General features: G+C 32.1%; 4 protein-coding genes across 4 annotated transcripts in view; all 4 read left to right on the forward strand.

The window, feature by feature from the left end:
• Positions 1 to 1,002, forward strand: part of LOAG_17548 (prolyl-tRNA synthetase) — a 4,299-nt gene extending 3,297 nt beyond the window's left edge. The window contains exons 9-10 of the mRNA XM_020450208.1: positions 117 to 327; positions 592 to 1,002. Of these exons, the coding sequence (XP_020306151.1) occupies positions 117 to 327; positions 592 to 678 (298 nt within the window). The 3' untranslated portion in view covers positions 679 to 1,002. The remainder of the gene's footprint in view (positions 1 to 116; positions 328 to 591) is intronic.
• Positions 1,003 to 1,274: 272 nt separating this feature from the next.
• Positions 1,275 to 5,925, forward strand: LOAG_05998 (Utp14 protein; the record flags this gene model as incomplete). Its single annotated transcript, XM_003141534.2, has 16 exons — positions 1,275 to 1,429; positions 1,595 to 1,741; positions 1,928 to 2,051; positions 2,263 to 2,385; positions 2,494 to 2,588; positions 2,772 to 2,895; positions 3,013 to 3,228; positions 3,307 to 3,468; positions 3,618 to 3,845; positions 4,022 to 4,105; positions 4,428 to 4,521; positions 4,593 to 4,730; positions 4,812 to 4,992; positions 5,116 to 5,221; positions 5,578 to 5,697; positions 5,782 to 5,925. 16 exons carry the CDS (start codon positions 1,275 to 1,277, stop codon positions 5,845 to 5,847), a joined length of 2,163 nt encoding a protein of 720 aa, XP_003141582.1. The 3' UTR covers positions 5,848 to 5,925.
• A 5,845-nt stretch (positions 5,926 to 11,770) lies between these two features.
• LOAG_05999 (hypothetical protein) lies at positions 11,771 to 13,419 on the forward strand (the record flags this gene model as incomplete). Its single annotated transcript, XM_003141535.1, has 4 exons — positions 11,771 to 11,843; positions 12,267 to 12,343; positions 12,530 to 12,686; positions 13,256 to 13,419. The coding sequence occupies 4 exons, from the start codon at positions 11,771 to 11,773 to the stop codon at positions 13,417 to 13,419; spliced, it is 471 nt and encodes a 156-aa protein (XP_003141583.1).
• A 2,346-nt stretch (positions 13,420 to 15,765) lies between these two features.
• LOAG_17549 (hypothetical protein) overlaps positions 15,766 to 18,698 on the forward strand; it is a gene marked incomplete at both ends in the record, with an annotated part of 6,425 nt that continues 3,492 nt past the window's right edge. The window contains 5 exons of the mRNA XM_020450209.1: positions 15,766 to 15,938; positions 16,688 to 16,764; positions 17,026 to 17,078; positions 17,219 to 17,425; positions 17,899 to 18,051. Of these exons, the coding sequence (XP_020306152.1) occupies positions 15,766 to 15,938; positions 16,688 to 16,764; positions 17,026 to 17,078; positions 17,219 to 17,425; positions 17,899 to 18,051 (663 nt within the window). The remainder of the gene's footprint in view (positions 15,939 to 16,687; positions 16,765 to 17,025; positions 17,079 to 17,218; positions 17,426 to 17,898; positions 18,052 to 18,698) is intronic.

The following is an 18,698-nucleotide window of genomic DNA, read 5'->3' on the forward strand; positions in this document are numbered from 1 at the left end:
TGGACGAAATTCACTGTTCCATGTATAATAGGCAAGCTTTTTTTCGGATTCAATTTAGTGAGTGATAATCTTCACCGTGAAATAAAACGTCTCTCACTAGAATGAAATATTTTTAGAATACTAGAAACTCGCGAATCGCATACAAAGATTGTTTTGGAATGGAATGATTTCCGAGATTTCCTAGATCAAAAGTTTATTCTCCTGTCACCCTTCTGTGGTCGTGTTGAATGCGAAGATGAAATCAAAAAGGAAAGTATGAGAGAAGAGGAAAATGACCCTCGTGTTCCTGCAATGGGGGCAAAAACTCTCTGCATTCCATTTGAGCAGGTAATCCACACAACATTTTGGAGGAATTAAGTTACAAAAATAGCATGTTGTTGCTTCATACTATTAATGCAGAGGTTTGAATGCAGCAGCTTGGAAACTCGCTCTAGAAGACTACGTTGCCCTCACTAAAAAACTAAAATTCTGTGAAATAAGGTCTTGAAACCAAAAAAAAAAGACTTATTTGTGGCACTGACATCTACACATCATTGTGGATTAATTGTTGTTTTTCTTTTTCCTGAAATTCTGCAGTGAGCTTCATTTCAGCCTAACATTTCACTCCCCACTGGTTGTATCAATAAGAACTGTTCAGAAAAACCGCAGTTCTTCGCGTTGTTTGGTCGAAGTTATTAAGCAAGATTATTATTTCATGTGGAACTGTATATTTCATATTGTGGATTACAAGTGTTACTGCTCATCTTTTGTGGATTGATCTGATGTACTGTTACATTTGTTGGCATGGTTACTGATCTAAAGTTGAATTATCTTGTCTGTTATTATTGACATACTAACTGATGTTATGCAATTGACTTATGTGTTATACTGTTTGTTGGCATCTTGTATAATTCCTTGGTATCGGTTTTCACTTGGTGGGAGTGGGTTTACTTCTACTGTACTGTGTATTATACTGGTATGAAGAAGTGGTAAAGCAACATCTAATTAATTTAGTTTGGCAACTGATAAATTATTTTCTGTCATTTTGTATGGTAATGTTGTCGTATCTCGTTTTACAACGTATTTTATAAGAAGTGAAAGTCATAGTGATTTATCATAGTGATATTATCAACTGTTATTTATGAAGTGAACTGAATGAGATGCATTGTACAGTAGTGCTACATTGCAAAGGAATTTTTTTACTTGCTAGTTCATTTCGAATTCGTAAAACAGAGCTGCGTATGCTGGTCCGTTTTAGTCATCCTCATTTTTTGTTGTAGTCTAAAGCGAGTACGATGTCGGAAGATTCAGATTTTGATGAGGAAGCCCATGCAAAATTACTAGACACTATCAACAGCTTGGGCAGTAGTACTAAAAAACGACCATTGACTAGAAAGTGTCAGAAAAAGGTTCGAGTTAAAGAACTAGTTGATCTTATACGATCAACGAGGTTAGTTTCTCCAGCTGATTTCCTTTAGTTTGTTATAAGAATATTTCGTCATGAAATCCGTAGTGTTTTTTCCACTATGGAAGCTAGTGCTAAAATTGAGCATTGAGAACTGTATCAGTTTGAGATAAATCCTTGGAGCCGTTTTTATTAAAATGATTGCATCAGAAATGTTGACGATGCAAAGAAGAAACTGGTAAAGAAGAAGAAGCAAGGGAGGACAGCGGGAAAAGACGAACCGAGAACTTTGCAAGCTCCATCTCATAGATTGATTCGGGAGAGGATTGAAAGTTCCATTGCATATAGTGATATCCGGTATTACCTTTGTTTGTATTTTTAAATATATACGTCGAGTATGGAGTGCATGATATGTTTGCAATTGGAAATTGAAGTATTCAAACGGAATTTTAGAGATTTCTAAAGTTGTTTTCATTTGTTACTTTAAGTTCGAAATGGCAGTTTTAGTTATGAAACAGTTAACACAGCTAAGTATTGTTGCAGGAAAGACTTGGAGGAATGGGCTCCAATTGTCAAAAAGAATAGACTTGCTGAACAATTAGTATTCCCACTCATTAAAGACCCACCAATCCAGCGAACAGCGTCGGATTTGGTGCTGTTTTTCAAGGTCTGTTAAATTTTTTATCCATTATTTTGCCAGCGTTCGTTCTGACATAACGGAAAGATGTTGCAATGTATCATGTGATAAATAGTACAGTAGCAGGAGTATCCTTTTAATGCAGTATTCCTTCAGATATCGGAGGATAGAAAATTTATCACTTTCTAAAGTTTAATTATGTGATGAGGACTTGTATTTGTATTTGTGAATTTAATTGCAGCCAAGGACACCGCTGGAAATAGAATTGGCTAAGCTACTGAAAACATCAAACAACAATCTTCGTGATGGCGAGGAATATACGGAAGCTGAGTTAGAATTAATAAGGGCAATGAGTTTGAAAGAGGTTGTTATGTTTCAGCTTTTGAGCAACTGTTATAGTTATAAGTGATTTTGCCTAGTAGTCAAATGGACATCAATATGTAACTTGTATATTTGTATAATTTTTTTCTAGGCAAAAGCAAAATGGGCTCAACTGAAGAAGATGCGAGCTTTAGTTGGTTATCGAGAAGCGAAACTGAAACGACAGGCTAAAATAAAAAGCAAATCGTTAGTTTAACTATAAATATTTGTGCTCTCCGTTTCTGTGTTCTATCTCTGTTCTGTAAAGTTTTGACTGTAATACTTTGTGATTTGTTAGTAGACATTTATTTGAATTTTATTGGTTTGAACTGCTAGAATATTTTTTTAAAAAACCTTAGTGTTAAATGTTTCTGACACGGCTGATTGCAGATATCATCGACATATGAAACGCCAAAAGAGAAAACAGTTAATCAAGGAATTTGAAGAAATGATGATGAAGAATCCAGAAGCTGCCAAAGAGAAACTGGAAGAAATCGATCGCCAACGCATCCTGGTATCATAGTATTACTTTAAGACGGTTGAGTTTTAATCATCTACTGTAAGACGATTGAATCACAACTATAAATAGGTTGGTGAAAATTCGGAGCAAATAAGTGTACGGTTGTTCCAGGAACGAGCGACCTTAAAGCATCGCAACGGTGGCAAAGGTGTCCAACAGTTGTCAAGGTATGCGAGTAAAAATAAGGATTTCAAAAAAATATACGAAGAGCAAATAAGATTGGGAAGAGAACTGGCCGAAAAGCATGGTCGTGAGAAGGGTTCGGATTCTGATTCTGAATCAGAAAGTACAGATGCAGTAAAACTGACCAGTACCAAAATGCTTGAGGTAAGGCGCTCTTTCTTAATATGTTGAGGGTTAATATTTTGAAAAAGAATAATAGATTTTTTGATTTTAAAATTATAGAGAGCGGCTGAACTGTTAGAGAAGGAAGAACGGGAAAAATTTACCAAGCCAGAGCTGAAGACAAAACTTTACGAAATGAGAGAACGGGAACGGGAAACTCTCAAAAGTAGCGCATTGCGGGCCACGGGTGCAGAGTTCATATCTCACCGTAGGCATGAGTTGGTATGCCTTTAGTTTAAATTTATTTATATGTTTGCATAGTATGAAATATTGAGTGTATGAAATAGTATGAAAAGTATGAAATACTGATTATGAAATATTTGTATTCGGAATTAAATTCTCTTTGTTCTCCCAAAATGTATGTGTTTGAGGATAACGATGCAGCCAATGAGTCGAGGGTTTGTATTGAAAAGGCTGTGGAAATAGAGTGGGGTCCGAAAGAAACGATGAGCAGTGAAGAGCAGTCGGAAAGAGCACAACATCAACATGATATCTCAGAAAACTCTGGACAGGACTGTGCTGAAAAGAGAGCTGATGAACAACCCAAGAAAGACCTCAAAATTTCGAAAAAGAAAAAAGTTAAGAAAATGAAGAATAAAGTGCGTTTAACTCGTCCTTTTTCTTTGTAGAAGTGCGCGTTAAAGATGAGCAATTTTGAATTTTCCGAAACTAAGTTTTGATTTTGTTCAAGTATTATTTATGCATACTTTTAATGCAAACAGCATTGAATATATTAACTAAAGTACAGGACAAAGAATTGTCGTGATGATTTTAGAAGAAAAGTATAGATGTAAGAGACTTGGATATTGATCAGCTGTTCGACAAGGCAGAAAAAGAACTCGCTGAAAATGCTCTAAAGGTACCAAATGCTGCTTCTATAATTCCTTTCCTTAGATTATTTGATTTGTTTCCACCAGAAGTTCATTTTCTGGGATACTTTCACTATTGTATTGTGACAGCTTTTCTCTTTTAATGAAATCATGCTTCACCAGTGCTTGTTTGTAAAAGTCCTCTCTATAATTTTTCTGCTCACTATAATTGATTGATAAGTTTGTATATTACCATGTAGTTTTGGTTTGTTAAAACTTGTTGTTTTGATTTCTTGAGACTGCAAGTGATTCCACAGCAAACTGAATAAAATATGCAACACTATTTATTATCGAAAATATTACTCGTTTTAGAAATGTGAATTTTTGAAATTAGAAGACGAAGAAAATAAGCGTAGTCGGAGTCTCCTACCGTCTGACACCGAACCTGCAGTTTCCTCTCGACAAAGTAAACTTTTCTTGATTATTTTTATGCTACAGATTGCTTTTTATTGGAGAATCATCTTACTATGTTTGCAGAAGGAAAAGAAATCGCTGCGAAAACAGAAGAAGCAGTTGTAGATATTTCTTTGGATCCAAGGCATTTTCTGCAGGTCGAAACGATGGCACTACCACAGATCTCGGCCGATTTTGTTGAGACTTTGGAAGATACTGGTGGTGAGTTTTTTGTTTTAGCTGCTTTATTGTTTTTATTAATTTTCAATGTTTAGTCAGCGAAGTGAACTGACTTATTTATAGGGCAAGCAGAGAATCAGGAAGAAGTCATAGCCAAAGCATTCGAAGATGTCGATGTTATTGGTGATTTCGAAGCTGAAAAGGAAGCTGTGGAAGCGGCAGAAAATCCAAAAGATATCGATCTAACGCTTCAAGGATGGGGTTCATGGACGGGACCAGGAATAATCAGTAGGAAAAAGGATAGGTGCGATTTTTGCTAAATTCTATTAGACTTCTCATATATTGTAGTTTCTTTTTATTTATCTCTTCGATATCACAGCGGTTTATATTTAATTGCTTAAATAAGTGTGGATATTGCAAATTTTAGATTTGTAATCAAAGTACCGAAAAAGAAGAGGAAAGATGCTGGAAAAACAGGCTTGATTATATCGGAAGCAGTGGATCAGTCGATCGAAAAAATCCAGCTGAAATCGGTGAGGGCTTTTCTTTGCAGTTGAATGAGTGTGAAAAACGTTCGCAAAAAAACTAGGTTTTTTTTTTAAAACTACGCAAAAAAACTAAGACAAAAAAACTACTCGAGATCTTGATTAGTATACTACTTTGATTTACTAGTCTTCTGGAAATGAATTGGTCATAGCATGTAAATTCTGGCTGGATTCCTGATTCATGTAAATCTTTTTCTCATATGAACTACGTTCTTCTAATCAGCGTAACGATTGATTTAACAACATTAACTCTTTCGTTTTCATGTTAATGCAGAGTATTTATGACTGTTAGTAATACATTTACTGAATTTTGATAATAGATATTTGGGTGATACTTCTTCCAGATACCATTCCCATATACGACCGTTGAGGATTATGAAGCTGTAGTACGGCAGCCGATAGGAAAGGAATGGAATCCACAGCGAATTCATATGAAACTTATTCAGCCACATATTATAACAAAGGTACGTTTATGCTCATTTTCATTTTCTTTTTTCCTTTGAAAGAAAAAAAAAATGCATATGTTGTGATGTTTCATTGTTTTTCAGGCGGGTAGGATAATCAAACCACTGGATAAGACTGTACTGGAGGATGAATCTGACGAAGAAAAATAAATATCTTGTTATTATAAGTTAATTCCTCCAAATAAATGCACAATATCACTATTTGTGTTCACAGTTCATTTTTAAATCAAGAAAAGTGACAAGAGCAAGAGATAGTGAAAGATACACTTTCGAGAATAACTATTTTTCTCGTTGTGTTGGACCCTTTCAGATGTGTTTATTACTTTTCTGTTTGTATCCATTTATTACTAAATTTTGGATAATGATAATGTTTGTTCATATCTCACATTGGAGACGAGTCTCTCGCTTATCGCAGTAGCATTATTTGAGGAGCTGGATATTCGGACAACTTACAGAATAATCGTCAGACTGATTTTAGTGCAACATAAATCCTGAACAGCTGATTAGAGTGGAGGTGATAATTATAATATCTTTGCACCTGTTCTTTTTCTTTTTTTATTTTTCGGAAATATGTATTTGCTAATATCGGTGATAACATGAAGAAGGATGCAATGCTTTTATGGTTTTGCAGTAAAAATTCTTTGGAAGATAGGATGGAATTAATTTTATAACCACTAAGTCTGTTCTATATGCAATTATTTATGATACCAACAAAATAACTGTGGAATTACTCGTCAGGTGCTTTGATTTATTACATTAACCTGAAATTGTTACATTCCGGGAATTCTCCAGCTGTAGGTGAAAGATATTATCGACTGACTAATTAGTAAATCATCCGTAATTATTTTATACTATTTCATATAAAAATTGGAAAAGGTAAAAGAGAAAATTGAGCGATAAGAGGGTTGAGGTGAGTTGTATATTTGTTTGATCAGCTTCTGGTTTCTACATTTCATTCAAATGGCCAATAGAGAAATTAAATCAAATAGCACATTACTATTTACGGTTGCCACTAACAAACAATAAAATTGATTGTGTTTGAATTCGATCAACCATAACTGTAGGATAGAGCAAACAGGAAATAGAACAATTGATAGGAAGAGAATAGTTTTGGTATGTATTACATTTCAACAGTACCATACATATCCAATACATCCTCCTATCCAACAACATCTACCAATTATCATTCCTATTTAGATTTATTTATTAATATTCATACTTATCACTTTATCAACATTTATGAGGTCCAGTAGTAATTAATATCGTTTCTAATTTGTTACTTTTCTAAAAATTATTCTGAAATTTTATCAAAAAAGAAAGTAATCACATTGTATTTAATTCGTTATACATGCTCTTGAATTCTATCAAAATATTTGTTCTAATTGTACTGCAATTTGATAACAATCAGATTATCAGTATACTTTCTTTTTCAATCTGATAATGTGATATCCAGATTATCAACACAGTATACAATTTTTCTTATCATCTTTATTGCTGCCGGCTAATTCACCTTAATTTTATATCGTTAATCAGTGAAGTACTGTTAAGTACTGGTACATTCAAGATTACTACCATCTAAAGTTGACAATTTGCCGATCATGTCTTTGGCATCTGTCATCAATTCATTCGTTTCAAATAAATGTATGTTCCCTTTGGCTTATTCAGATGTTAGTGATTTGTCTTTCATCTTCTCTGTGAATTCTTTTAAAATTATTCGCAGTTCCATCAGGGGAATTGAATTGTTAGCTTTGGTCAGAGACAATTTCATGATAAGTTAACTTTGACTTCTCAAAGTTTTGAATAGTTCTGAAGTTGAATTTGTTTTTCCTTTTTTCCACTGCAGCATATCTTTCTTTACCCATTTCCCGCATATTTATGAAGCATTTTTAATTAATATATTGTCATACTAAGGCTCCAATGCTTCTCGCATATTTATGAAGCATTTTTAATTAACATATTGGCATTGTCATCCTAAGCTTTTTCTGATGAGGATTAGTAAACGGAATGAGCAATTGCTCTCATCGTGACTATTACCGCTACCCTTGACATTCCCCGGATGAAGAGTTTCCTTTTAGAGGTATATCGTTCCATTCAAATCTTCAAAAACATCAAACATCTCTGCAACACCCAGCATCGATTAATTTATTTCATTTCCCTTTCGGAAAATGGCTATTTTCCCACGATAAATACGCCCATCAATTGCTGCTTACCTTCGACTCGTTCCCATCCTATCCATGAGAATTTCCATCTGTCACTCTCTTCCCGATTTTTCTTACTAATTAAAGTAATGATAAGGAACGGATTACAACATCAACAAAGAGCCAAAAAGAAAAAAAATAGCCTTCACTTACTGTCACTTCTTCACCGTGAATTAATCAAGCGTTTCCTGTGATATCGCGGATGATATCCCAGAACCATCATCGTTCCATCTCCATCAGCAGTCAGTGGCGATACTTTCTATTATTACAACTACACGACAAGAGAGAGAGAGAGAAAGAAAGAGAAAGAGGGAGAGAGAGAGAGAAAGAAGAGAAAGAGGGAGAGAGAGAGATAGAACTTATTGAAGCATTTATTATGGATAATCTTACCACGCAACGTATTTACCTGACGTGATTTTTCCATCAATCCATTGCGCGATATCTTTTTCCATAACGCACGAGTTAGTATGGCTTTCCTCCCAACACATTACTTGACGTGACTTCTCCAGGAATGCATTACTTGACGTGACTTCTCCAGGAATGCATTACTTGACGTGACTTCTCCAGGAATGCATTACCTGACGTGACTTCTCCAGGAATGCATTACTTGATGTGACTTCTCCAGGAATACATTACTTGACGTGACATCTCCAGGAAGGCATTAGTTTGCATGACTATTCATTATGTTACATTTAACCGAGCAACAACAATTATTAGCTAATTACGTTATTGAAATTTGAACGCATTTTTCGAAATGTCTGTCACTCTCTCTCTCTCGTAAGTCAACGAAGAAAAAAAAAAGCGTGAATCAGAACAAATTAGTGTTCCGTTGTGTATTTTCAAAATTAACAAGTAATAAACAACGTAAAACGTGACATGTGATCAGAAGCGTTTCATAAATAAATTGGAGTATTCAATTAATATGCTCGATAGCGATGAATCATTTTATATGTATCACAACTTAACCCTCAAGGAATATTCCCATGGGAAACTCTCGTAGGCTTACCTTGTTTATGTCTCTTATCCTGAATGCTTTACCGATCGGGGTTATTTACGAGAGAGAGTTACTATAATCAATGAAAAATCCTTTTCCCTATTACTGACCGATCGGGAAATGTAACATGCGGGAATAGAGGAATAGAGAATAGGGAATAGGGTAAACATAAACAGTTATGATTACATTTTGATAAAAAGAATTATTTAAGTGATTAGAAAAGAATTATCTGATTACATAAAAAAAAGACGTTGAAGATAGGTCATTAGCGTGTACAGGAGTGTTGTAAGCAGTGAAGAAAGAAAGCCTCATTTGGATTATCAAGAATGCTCGGGTCAATCATTCAGATGCTATTTGCTCTTATCATTTAATGATAATATCATATATCCATTCCGTTTCCCACTAATGATTTCTCTTCAATGTGTAAATATTACAACCACATGAAGCCTTTTCTCACTTTTTTGTTTGGCCACAATTTCATCTTTCTTCTTTACTAAAATGCCAAATGCCAACATTGTCAAGGGAATAATTTTTCAATTCATCTATAACAAATTGTCTTATTTAGCCAATTTGATGGTTCAATTTAGGAAATCACACAGCCTAAGCCTCAAGTGATTGCAGTAAGGTTTTATTTTGTTTGTTACGATTGAATGGCCTAATCATTCAACAACTTTAATGGTACTTCCGTTGATTAATTTTGTTTATTTCTTGAACTCCTTTACATCGATTTGGCCTTTTCTATAATTGTCAATTAGGAGAGAGTTGAAGACAAAAGTTTGAAATATGTCAAAAAGATGATATGCTACTCTCAATAATTACCTTCAATAATTTAATTCTTAATTATAACAAAATAATTAATCAATAAATTAGCTAGTAAAATATCATATGAAGTGTTCTTACGATTCTACAATATCATATCATATCATGAGATTAATTTTTTACCAATACTTTTACAAACAACCGGGAATCGGGAATCTTTATGATACCTTGAATAGACCCCGCATTTGATTTTTAAAGAACAAACTCTGCAAATTCTTTTCATATTATACGCATTCGACTTTTATCATAGATTGCTAAGCATAAGAAGCAAATTTCGATATGTAATTGGTTTGAAGTGAATTGATGGTGGGATATGTTATGTAATAGAGACAATGAGTTAAACGATTTTCTGAAGGGATTTAATCCATTCCACATCTATCGTCTCTTTTTTTTTCCCCTCTTCTCTGCTCTTCCTATTCTTCCTATATAGGTGGAGTTTGTGGCCAACTTGGGACCTATAGTAGGCCAGTGTTGAACTAGCCTAGCTCCTCCTTCTCCTTTTTCCATTGCCTCTAATTACATTCATAGGCACATAAAACTGAATTGGAATTCAATTTTATTCCAAACGCTCCGACCCATCCCAGTTTCTTCTATCATTTTGTAACGTTTCCATGGTACATCAATACATATCCGATTATCATCTTATCTTAAAACACCAATCAATTGATTCACTTCTTCCTTTTTTCCGTTTCTTCGATTACTGTACTTTTTTTATTTTCCTTTACCTGCCTGATAGCATTTTAGTATCAGGAAATGATCAACTGGTATGTATTGCCAAAAATACAATTCTTTGTGATCGGAGCAGCCAACACATTGTTTAACTAAGGAAAAAAAGAAACTATCAAAAAATTTGCAATTATCTGTACACTTTTTAGCAGTAAAACATATATATGGCCAAAGAAATTTCTGGAAATTAAGGAATTTTAAAAAATTGAAAAAATGAGGAAGGAAAATGTGGAAGAAGCTAAATAACTTTAGACAAAATTCTCTGAAAGCACAACATAATCATAACGCAAGTTTAGAGATGATTTGTCACACACGTTTGTCACCTATATTACTATATCATTTGTAACCCTCATCTTTCTCTCTTTTTTAGGCTTATATCAGTCATTTCACTTTACTTTATTTGAAGCTAAAGAAACTTTCTCTTGAAATTTCTTTCTAAGCTAATTTACCCATGATAACAGACGTCAAAATTTGCAAATTACTTTCAAAAAGTTTGTCAACTTATAGGATCAGGCAAACATATACTGAATAAGTGCTACACATATATACAATCTGTGAAATAATGCAAAATATTATGTGGAAATTTGTTGAAAGATACACAAGAAAAAAAAAACCAGTCCTACAGTAGTCACTTTGTCTTGGTAAACTTTGGGGACACCAAAATTGGGTATGCCAAAATTTATCGAACTGAAAAGAGTGATGGATAAATAGTTCAGTAATTCGTTTTTTTTTTTTTTGTTATGTTTGATACAGTCTATAACATTCAATCACTTCTTCTAACCCTACAAAGTAACAGGATATTCTGGTAGAAATACTTTTTTCTTTCCAGAAAAATCGTCATCTTTTCTCTTGGACAATCAATACCTCCTGAATTCTTCATCCATACTTCCGTAATAGTCTTAATACTTTCTTTATATTACATTTTCTACATCTTTAAGAATGATGCTATAAAAATATATCCTTCCTTCAACAGTTAGGTTTGTATTAGTAAATTAAACTTATCCACGCCCAGATACAACTCTCTCAAAAAAAATCTCACCTGTATATTTGATATATCGAATAAGCTGTAAGATAAGTGATATGACATCAGGTGAAGACTCTGAAATTCTCTATCAATAATAAATACATTATCGTGAAATTTCTATTACTATATTTGAATAAATCATTAAGACTATCACCAAAAGACCATTTGGCCAATTAATGTTTTCCATAACTTTGTAACATTAATTGGAAATTACTAAAATTTGAGCAGTAAATAAGGAATCATTCATTAAAAGGTTCCAACAGGTGCAAATACCTTTTGAAATCATCCATAAAATATTACAGTTTCAGCCAGATGTTAGCCATATTCCCACACGCTTTTTTTATTTATGCCGAAATGTTCTCTTCCACACTATCAAATACCACATGTTAGCATATTTTATTTGAATTAAATTGAAATAATTCGTTGACTAAATTTCGAAAGTTTTTTTTTCTTAAAAAACGTTTTAAAATGTTCATTTTCACACAAATGGACTTGTCATGTAGAGAGATGTAATTGACATATGTTAATAGGTTAGTACTAATAGTAATGAAACAATGTTACTTTAATTTTGAAGGAAAAATTCATGAATGGTTGAAATGCTTTTTTCTTTTTTTTCTATGTAATAAAGAACAAAACCAATCAATAATTTCAGTAAGTTATTTTGTGAGAAAAATTTGAATGTTTTTATTATATTGAGCTAAAAAAGAAAAAGAAAGATATTGAGGGAATAAGGTAAGAAAGTAATCAGTACTGCTCAAGTAATCAAGTACTGCTCAAGAAAGTAATCAGTACTGCTCATGTAATCAAGTACTGCTCGAGAAAGTAATCAGTACTGCTCAAGAAAGTGATCAGTACTGCTCAAGTAATCAAGTGCTGCCCAAGAAAGTAATTAGTATCAGTAATCAGTCAGTACAGCTATAAGTGATAAAATAGCTATACTGACTGATTGTCTTAAAAAAGATATCATTTTATCACTTTCCCATTAAAACAAATATTTTCTAAGTTTAGGCATGGACTTTTTAGCCACTTTTTTAACTTATACCAATTTGGATGACTTTCCTAACTATCTAGCCTTTTGCTTCTAATGCTGATGCTGCTGCTGCTGATGATGATGATGATGACGATGATGATGATAATAATAATAATACCAAAGCCAACAACAACAGCATCAACAACAGTAGTGTCTCTTGCTGTTTTCGTCAAATGAATCTCATCGGAGATTTATTCGGTGAAATAAAGAAATTAATCAAAACATAGCACAAATCTTTGACATATCTTCTTTTTTTTTTGTCAGTAGCAGAAGCAACAAAGCTTACGAAATACTGAATTCATTTTTGCCCGTAATTTAGAAGGCCTGGGCCAAATGAGGACAATATCGTTTCTTTATCCACAACTGATATGGTGACATTTTCAAATTATAAAAGAAGAACTCTTTTATCCTTTTCAACTTCAAGCAAAATCTAGCTTATCATATTTTCATTGTCACTTTATTCCATTCCAGTAGTCATCATTTTGTGATTGTTTGCCTTTCAGCCCTATCATATTATGCAAATGTCCATCTATTGGCCATTATTTATGAACTAATTACACCTGGTAATATCCCTTCTTATTTTATGGCATAGAAAACTGTTTCCTTCCATCCGATTCGATTTCGATATATTCATTAAAAATGAAGGATGAAGGCCATCGCCATACACGATGAAACTCATCTTGTCTTGATTTCTAGAAAACATTCGTTATGGTATGACAAATTTCATTTTTGCTTATTTAGAAGAAAATTATAAAAAGAATTTTTAGATGACCACTACACTTTGAACATTTATGTGAGGTCAACATTTGTAAGAGAAGTGGACATTGGAGGACATAGCCTTGCAAAAAGGATACAATTATTTATTGTAACATTTATTGTTTTAAATATGAATTTTGATGCTATTGATGCAAATCATTGGCAAGAGGCTTAAAATATCGATTGAACTCTCTTTGAAATGCCATTTCACTTATTGCATTATTTGAAATTTTGAAATTCTGAGGATAATTTTGTTTAGGTTTGGAGAGCTCTTTGAACTGGACACTCAAATTAAGATCAATTAATTAATTCCTTTTATTACTACTTCATATATCTGCAGTAGATATTTTATTCAAGCAGGAATAATGATAGTGGCAAATATTTAGAATGACATGAGTACAATGATTGATATAAGTGATTAGTAATCAGATATCAAGTAATCATTGAAGTAATTGAGATAAGCCTTCATTTTTAGGCTTATTAGAAGGAAAATCAATGGATTGATTGTTTAATAATAATATATTAGTTGTGGGTCGTTTTTTATTGATGAATTTCTTTGAAATGTCGTTAAGCGAAGAAGAATAGTTTAATCCCTTTTTTGCCTTTCTCTCTCAACAAATTTTCTTCTTTCTTTTCAACATCGATTTATTGTCCTTCAATGAAAGAAGCCAAAATGATTCGATTATTCAGTAATTACTGCTAATTTATGCTTTAATGAATTGTTTAATTAGCAACCATTTTGACATTACAAAGAAAGAATGATTGGTGAAGCATTGGAAAAGAAAAAAAGAACTTATTCCTTTCTATTAAATCTCTAAAAATTTTCCATTTTTCTCATAAAATGTTAGTAAAATTAGAAAACAAATAAATATTTCATAATCATTCTCTCTCTTATCATCATTCATAGATTGATATCACGAAATTATCATCCAATCACTATGGATGACATGATAATGATAGGATGTTAAGCTTCAAACATTTACATAATTTACATATAATGTCATAGTCTTTTTATTCTTTGCCTTGTCAAATTCTCATATCAATATGTATTCAAGATTAAATATTTCTTCATGAAAGAGAGAAAAAAAAAGGTGTAGTTTTCAAATAGTATATGAAATGCATTGAGGCAAATGATAGCTAACGCTGTTGACACAAACGTCAAACGGAAGTGTCAAACGATAGTTGATACTAATGGAACCTTCAGGGACTTTTAACGCCACTTAAAGTTTGTCAAGTCACCACTCTCATCCGATTTTAACTAATCTGCCAAAAAATCACTCCTATACTAGATTTTATTACACAACTGTAAAGTCCAAAAGTTGCTTTCAAAATATTTCTGTTTATTACGGCTATTGCTAAATGATAATTAAATATGCGAACTGTCTGTCGCTGAATTTACTTTTTGATTCCACCCACTCAAATCAATAATATGATGTTCTCAGTATGTTGAAAATATGATAAACAGATATGACATAACAATCTGTTTCATCACTTCCACATTGTTTTCAAGTATAACATAGCAATAGTACTACTTGATAAGATAAGTGGATACTTTCTGCTGATATTTGTTATACCTTGATTGTGTCACATCATTTAGTCGTGTCATTCTGTGATGTATCATCCTTACAGTTTAGTTTATTGCTGACTAACTTTTCTCTTTCCGTCTAACTTCTTTCTTTAACTTTAACATTCAATAAATTTTGCTAATTTCATAAGTGACAATGCAACAGTAATCAACCACAATGTGAATACGGTAGATAATTGTTAAATAGTACTTATTAAGTAGTCAACTATATTCAAATAATCACAATAATTATGATTACGATTAATAATTGCTTACTATTTAATAGTATTTCAGGCTTTCTTTTCCAAAAAAAACCTCAAAACTGAAATTTTGGCTGAATTTTTGTTGCTTTCTCCATGTTTGCTCCAATAGTTAAATTAAAACATTTAATTAGCCAGTTCATATACTTGCGATTGTATTACTGATCCTGAAATAGAATTCCAGGTCAACCTGTCTTGTTCGGGAAAAAACTTTTCTAACTAATATTTGTGAGATTTTGGGATTAAATTTGATACTAATAGTTATAAATAAATGAATAAATAGTTCGAAGTATTTCAATCATACTTATTAATCTCTCTCTTCCCTCTCCTCCTTCCCCTTTCTCTTCTCTCTTTTTCTTTAAACAAAACTTTATCACATCGATCGACAATTTTCTCACTTTTCGCCATTCTTTTATTCAATTCTGTTCATTTATTAAATATTCATTAATTATTGATTACTAAGTGTTAATCATTTTAATGAAATATATGCATGCAAATAAACATTTGCATATCACATTGTTAACTGATTATAAATCCTCTAATCAGAAAGTTTAACATTGACTATTTGGCTTGAATTACATCATACATTTTTTGTTCATTTCAACTCTCTTGAAAATGATAAATTGATTATCAAGAAATCCCTGGTTGCTCAAATTATATTGATCTTGTCATTATAAAACTACATTATACTCTGGCCATGTTCACTTATGTTCATTTCCAAAATGCCAATATAAGTTTAATTAAGGGTCGAGAGCCAAGATGGGTGACGAAGTCAAGTACCATTGAAGTGCTTGACAAGCTCAGCTTGTATGAATTGCAAGAAACAATCAGCAGTGAAAATTCCCGAACTTATGAGATTGATGGAGAGCAGTGAGAAAACGATAAATCCGTTCGTTTTAAAGGAATTTCTCAGGGATACAGGGGACAGAATAGTATCTTACTTGAACAATGTAAGGGTATCATATGAACTTGGATGATAATCCAGCTCATGCACCAAATCCAGCTGATTTTCTACTTTTAAATAAGCATGAAATTCAGACTTAGATGTGATATTTCTAGTTAGTTAATAATAACTGGCCTAGATATCTTACGAAACTTTGTGAGGCAAGCCATTTAAAAAAAAATAAAATCATTTTTGACGTGGGATTACCGTACTTCTCGTGATAACAGTAAATGATGAGCCAATGTGAATATTAATGAGTAGTACTGTGGAGATTAGAATACTCGTACCTTTCTTTGTCATTGTAAAAGTGTTGCCAATTGAAACGGTTCCAATAAGGCTATTATCGATAAATGATAAATGCAATTAACTACACTGATATGTTTAATATCTAATAATTATTCACTTTAATGTTGATATGAAATGTAAACATTTTTCTGAAATGTAAACAAAAAACAGCAACTCATTTGATAAAATTATCAGTTGTAAAAGCATTTAGTATTAGATTTCTAATGATAGAAACAATGTTAGAATTGATGTTAAATGGTTAAATCGAAATTTAAAAGTTAAAATTATTTCGTGAAAATTGTATTTAGGCAAATTTCTAATAACTTCAGAAAATTTAATTTTATAAAGAAGGAAAAGAAATAAAAGAAATGGTAATATTTGTGTATTATAGATGTAACAGGGATTTCTACAATAGCCGTACACGAAGGATACAGTCTGATGACCGAATTATTTATTTCTTCCGATACGGTAAGCTTAAATCTGTTCTTTTCTCCTGATTTATTATAATGTTACAACATTAAAGTAATATGATAAAAGTTAAAATTAAATGAATCAAATTGTTGTCAGTTTGAAAAAAACTTAAAACAGTTGTTTAAATATAAAATATGATAAGAATATCGGCCAATGATATATCGTAAATTATTATTTATCAGAATTGAGTTTTGGTACTTCCAGTGTAATCATAGGAAAAGAAACAAAGATGAATCTAAAGATTACGATTTATTACAGATTGTTCGGAGGGAGAAGAAGAAATAATAAGTTGGCATGAACTGAAATATTTGGTAATGAATTAATCAATTAATTAATGTAAATGATAGGATAAGTAAAAATATTTTAGATAAGAAATGGAGTAGATCAGTGTAATTTCTTTCCTTAGATAGAATAAATTTGAAGTTTTATTTGAGATGAATAAGAATTCCAGAAAGACAATCATCGATGGAATGTTATTCGTCATCCAATGGTACTCAATTTCGTTAATGAGATACTTCTCTCACAGGCTTATCTTTATGTCATACATATTACATCCTATTTGATTTTTCTGCTTTTGCTTTCAAGTTATATTTTTGGTAAAAACAACATACAAGATTTTCTATCCACGTTATTCCTGATCGTTTTTGGATTCTGTTTGGTTCGTTTTACAGTTTTCCTGATCATTTCTGAATTCTGCTTAATTTTATATCTTTACAGTAAACTTGAGATTTAAACCATGGAAACGTATCTAAAGTATACATATACAATTCTAGACTGTATGGAATGTTTCATTAAGTATTTTTATTACTGTATGAATGAATTGCAAAATTAGTCAGGATTGACCTAAGCCCTATTTAATATATTTACGACTTAGAATTTACAAAAATAATAGTTGAAAAAAAAACTTTTTTGATCATTATTTTCAATTAGGAATAACAATATTGTAAAAGCTGCTATTGTAAAATGAAGGAAATGTGAGGAACAAAACAGATTAGTTACGGTAACAAAAGAAAGTTTATCAGTAGTGATGATCATGGACAGGTTTTATTGATTTGATTGTGTAAAAGAGGAATTTTCAGTGATAAAATTGTCACTTGAAAATTCTACTTCTGTCATCAAACCATTTTACAGGTAGTGAAATGTGCTGTAAAACTGCAAGCAGGTAAAATCAGTAAATGGTTTATACTGTCCTATTCCTTCAACGTAATCACGTATATCGCCACTTTTCTATTCATCTGGACGCCACTATTATTTTCCTATAATGATTATAATTCTGATTTGAAGGTCATTTCTGTTTGTAAATTTTCAAATTCAAAAATGTTTAATACTTTAATAAGCACTATAAAATTTCGTAGGAAAATTAATGGAAGGAATCAATTTTTTAAAATTGAAATATTTAATCATTAATTTGAATGTGACAAATTGATTCATTTCTGTCACAAAGGCCTTTGTAAGCAAAGGTCTTTTCTACAACCATAGCCAGTGAAATGACCGATACTTATAGCCTCATTTGGCTATGCTTTGTTACAGAATAGGCCAAAATTAACCCATGAAACAGGTCTAGAATTTTAATCAGTATAAATTTGCAAAAGCTAAATTGCTGTCAACTATTTTGTCCGGTAGTTGTTAAATGTTGCCTGAAAGGAATCATTAATTAATGCAAATTTGAAACATTCCATATCTAATTTCAAAAAAATATTGATAGGCCAAAAAATGCATTAACCCCAGTAATGGCAATAGTGTGACATTCTGTCATTGATATGTCTTATCTAATTATGACAACTTTTTCTCTTCCAGCATTTCATCACCTGGTTGCTACCTATTATCGCAATTATTTCGGCATGGATCAATTTCCTGTATATTCTTAGGAAATCACCGTATGGCATTTACATCCTTATGCTCTCACGTATCCTCTATTCATTCTCTCTAGG

Source organism: Loa loa, assembly GCF_000183805.2.
Source record: "Loa loa unplaced genomic scaffold supercont3.90, whole genome shotgun sequence".
In the NCBI taxonomy this organism is placed as follows: Eukaryota; Metazoa; Nematoda; class Chromadorea; order Rhabditida; family Onchocercidae; genus Loa; species Loa loa.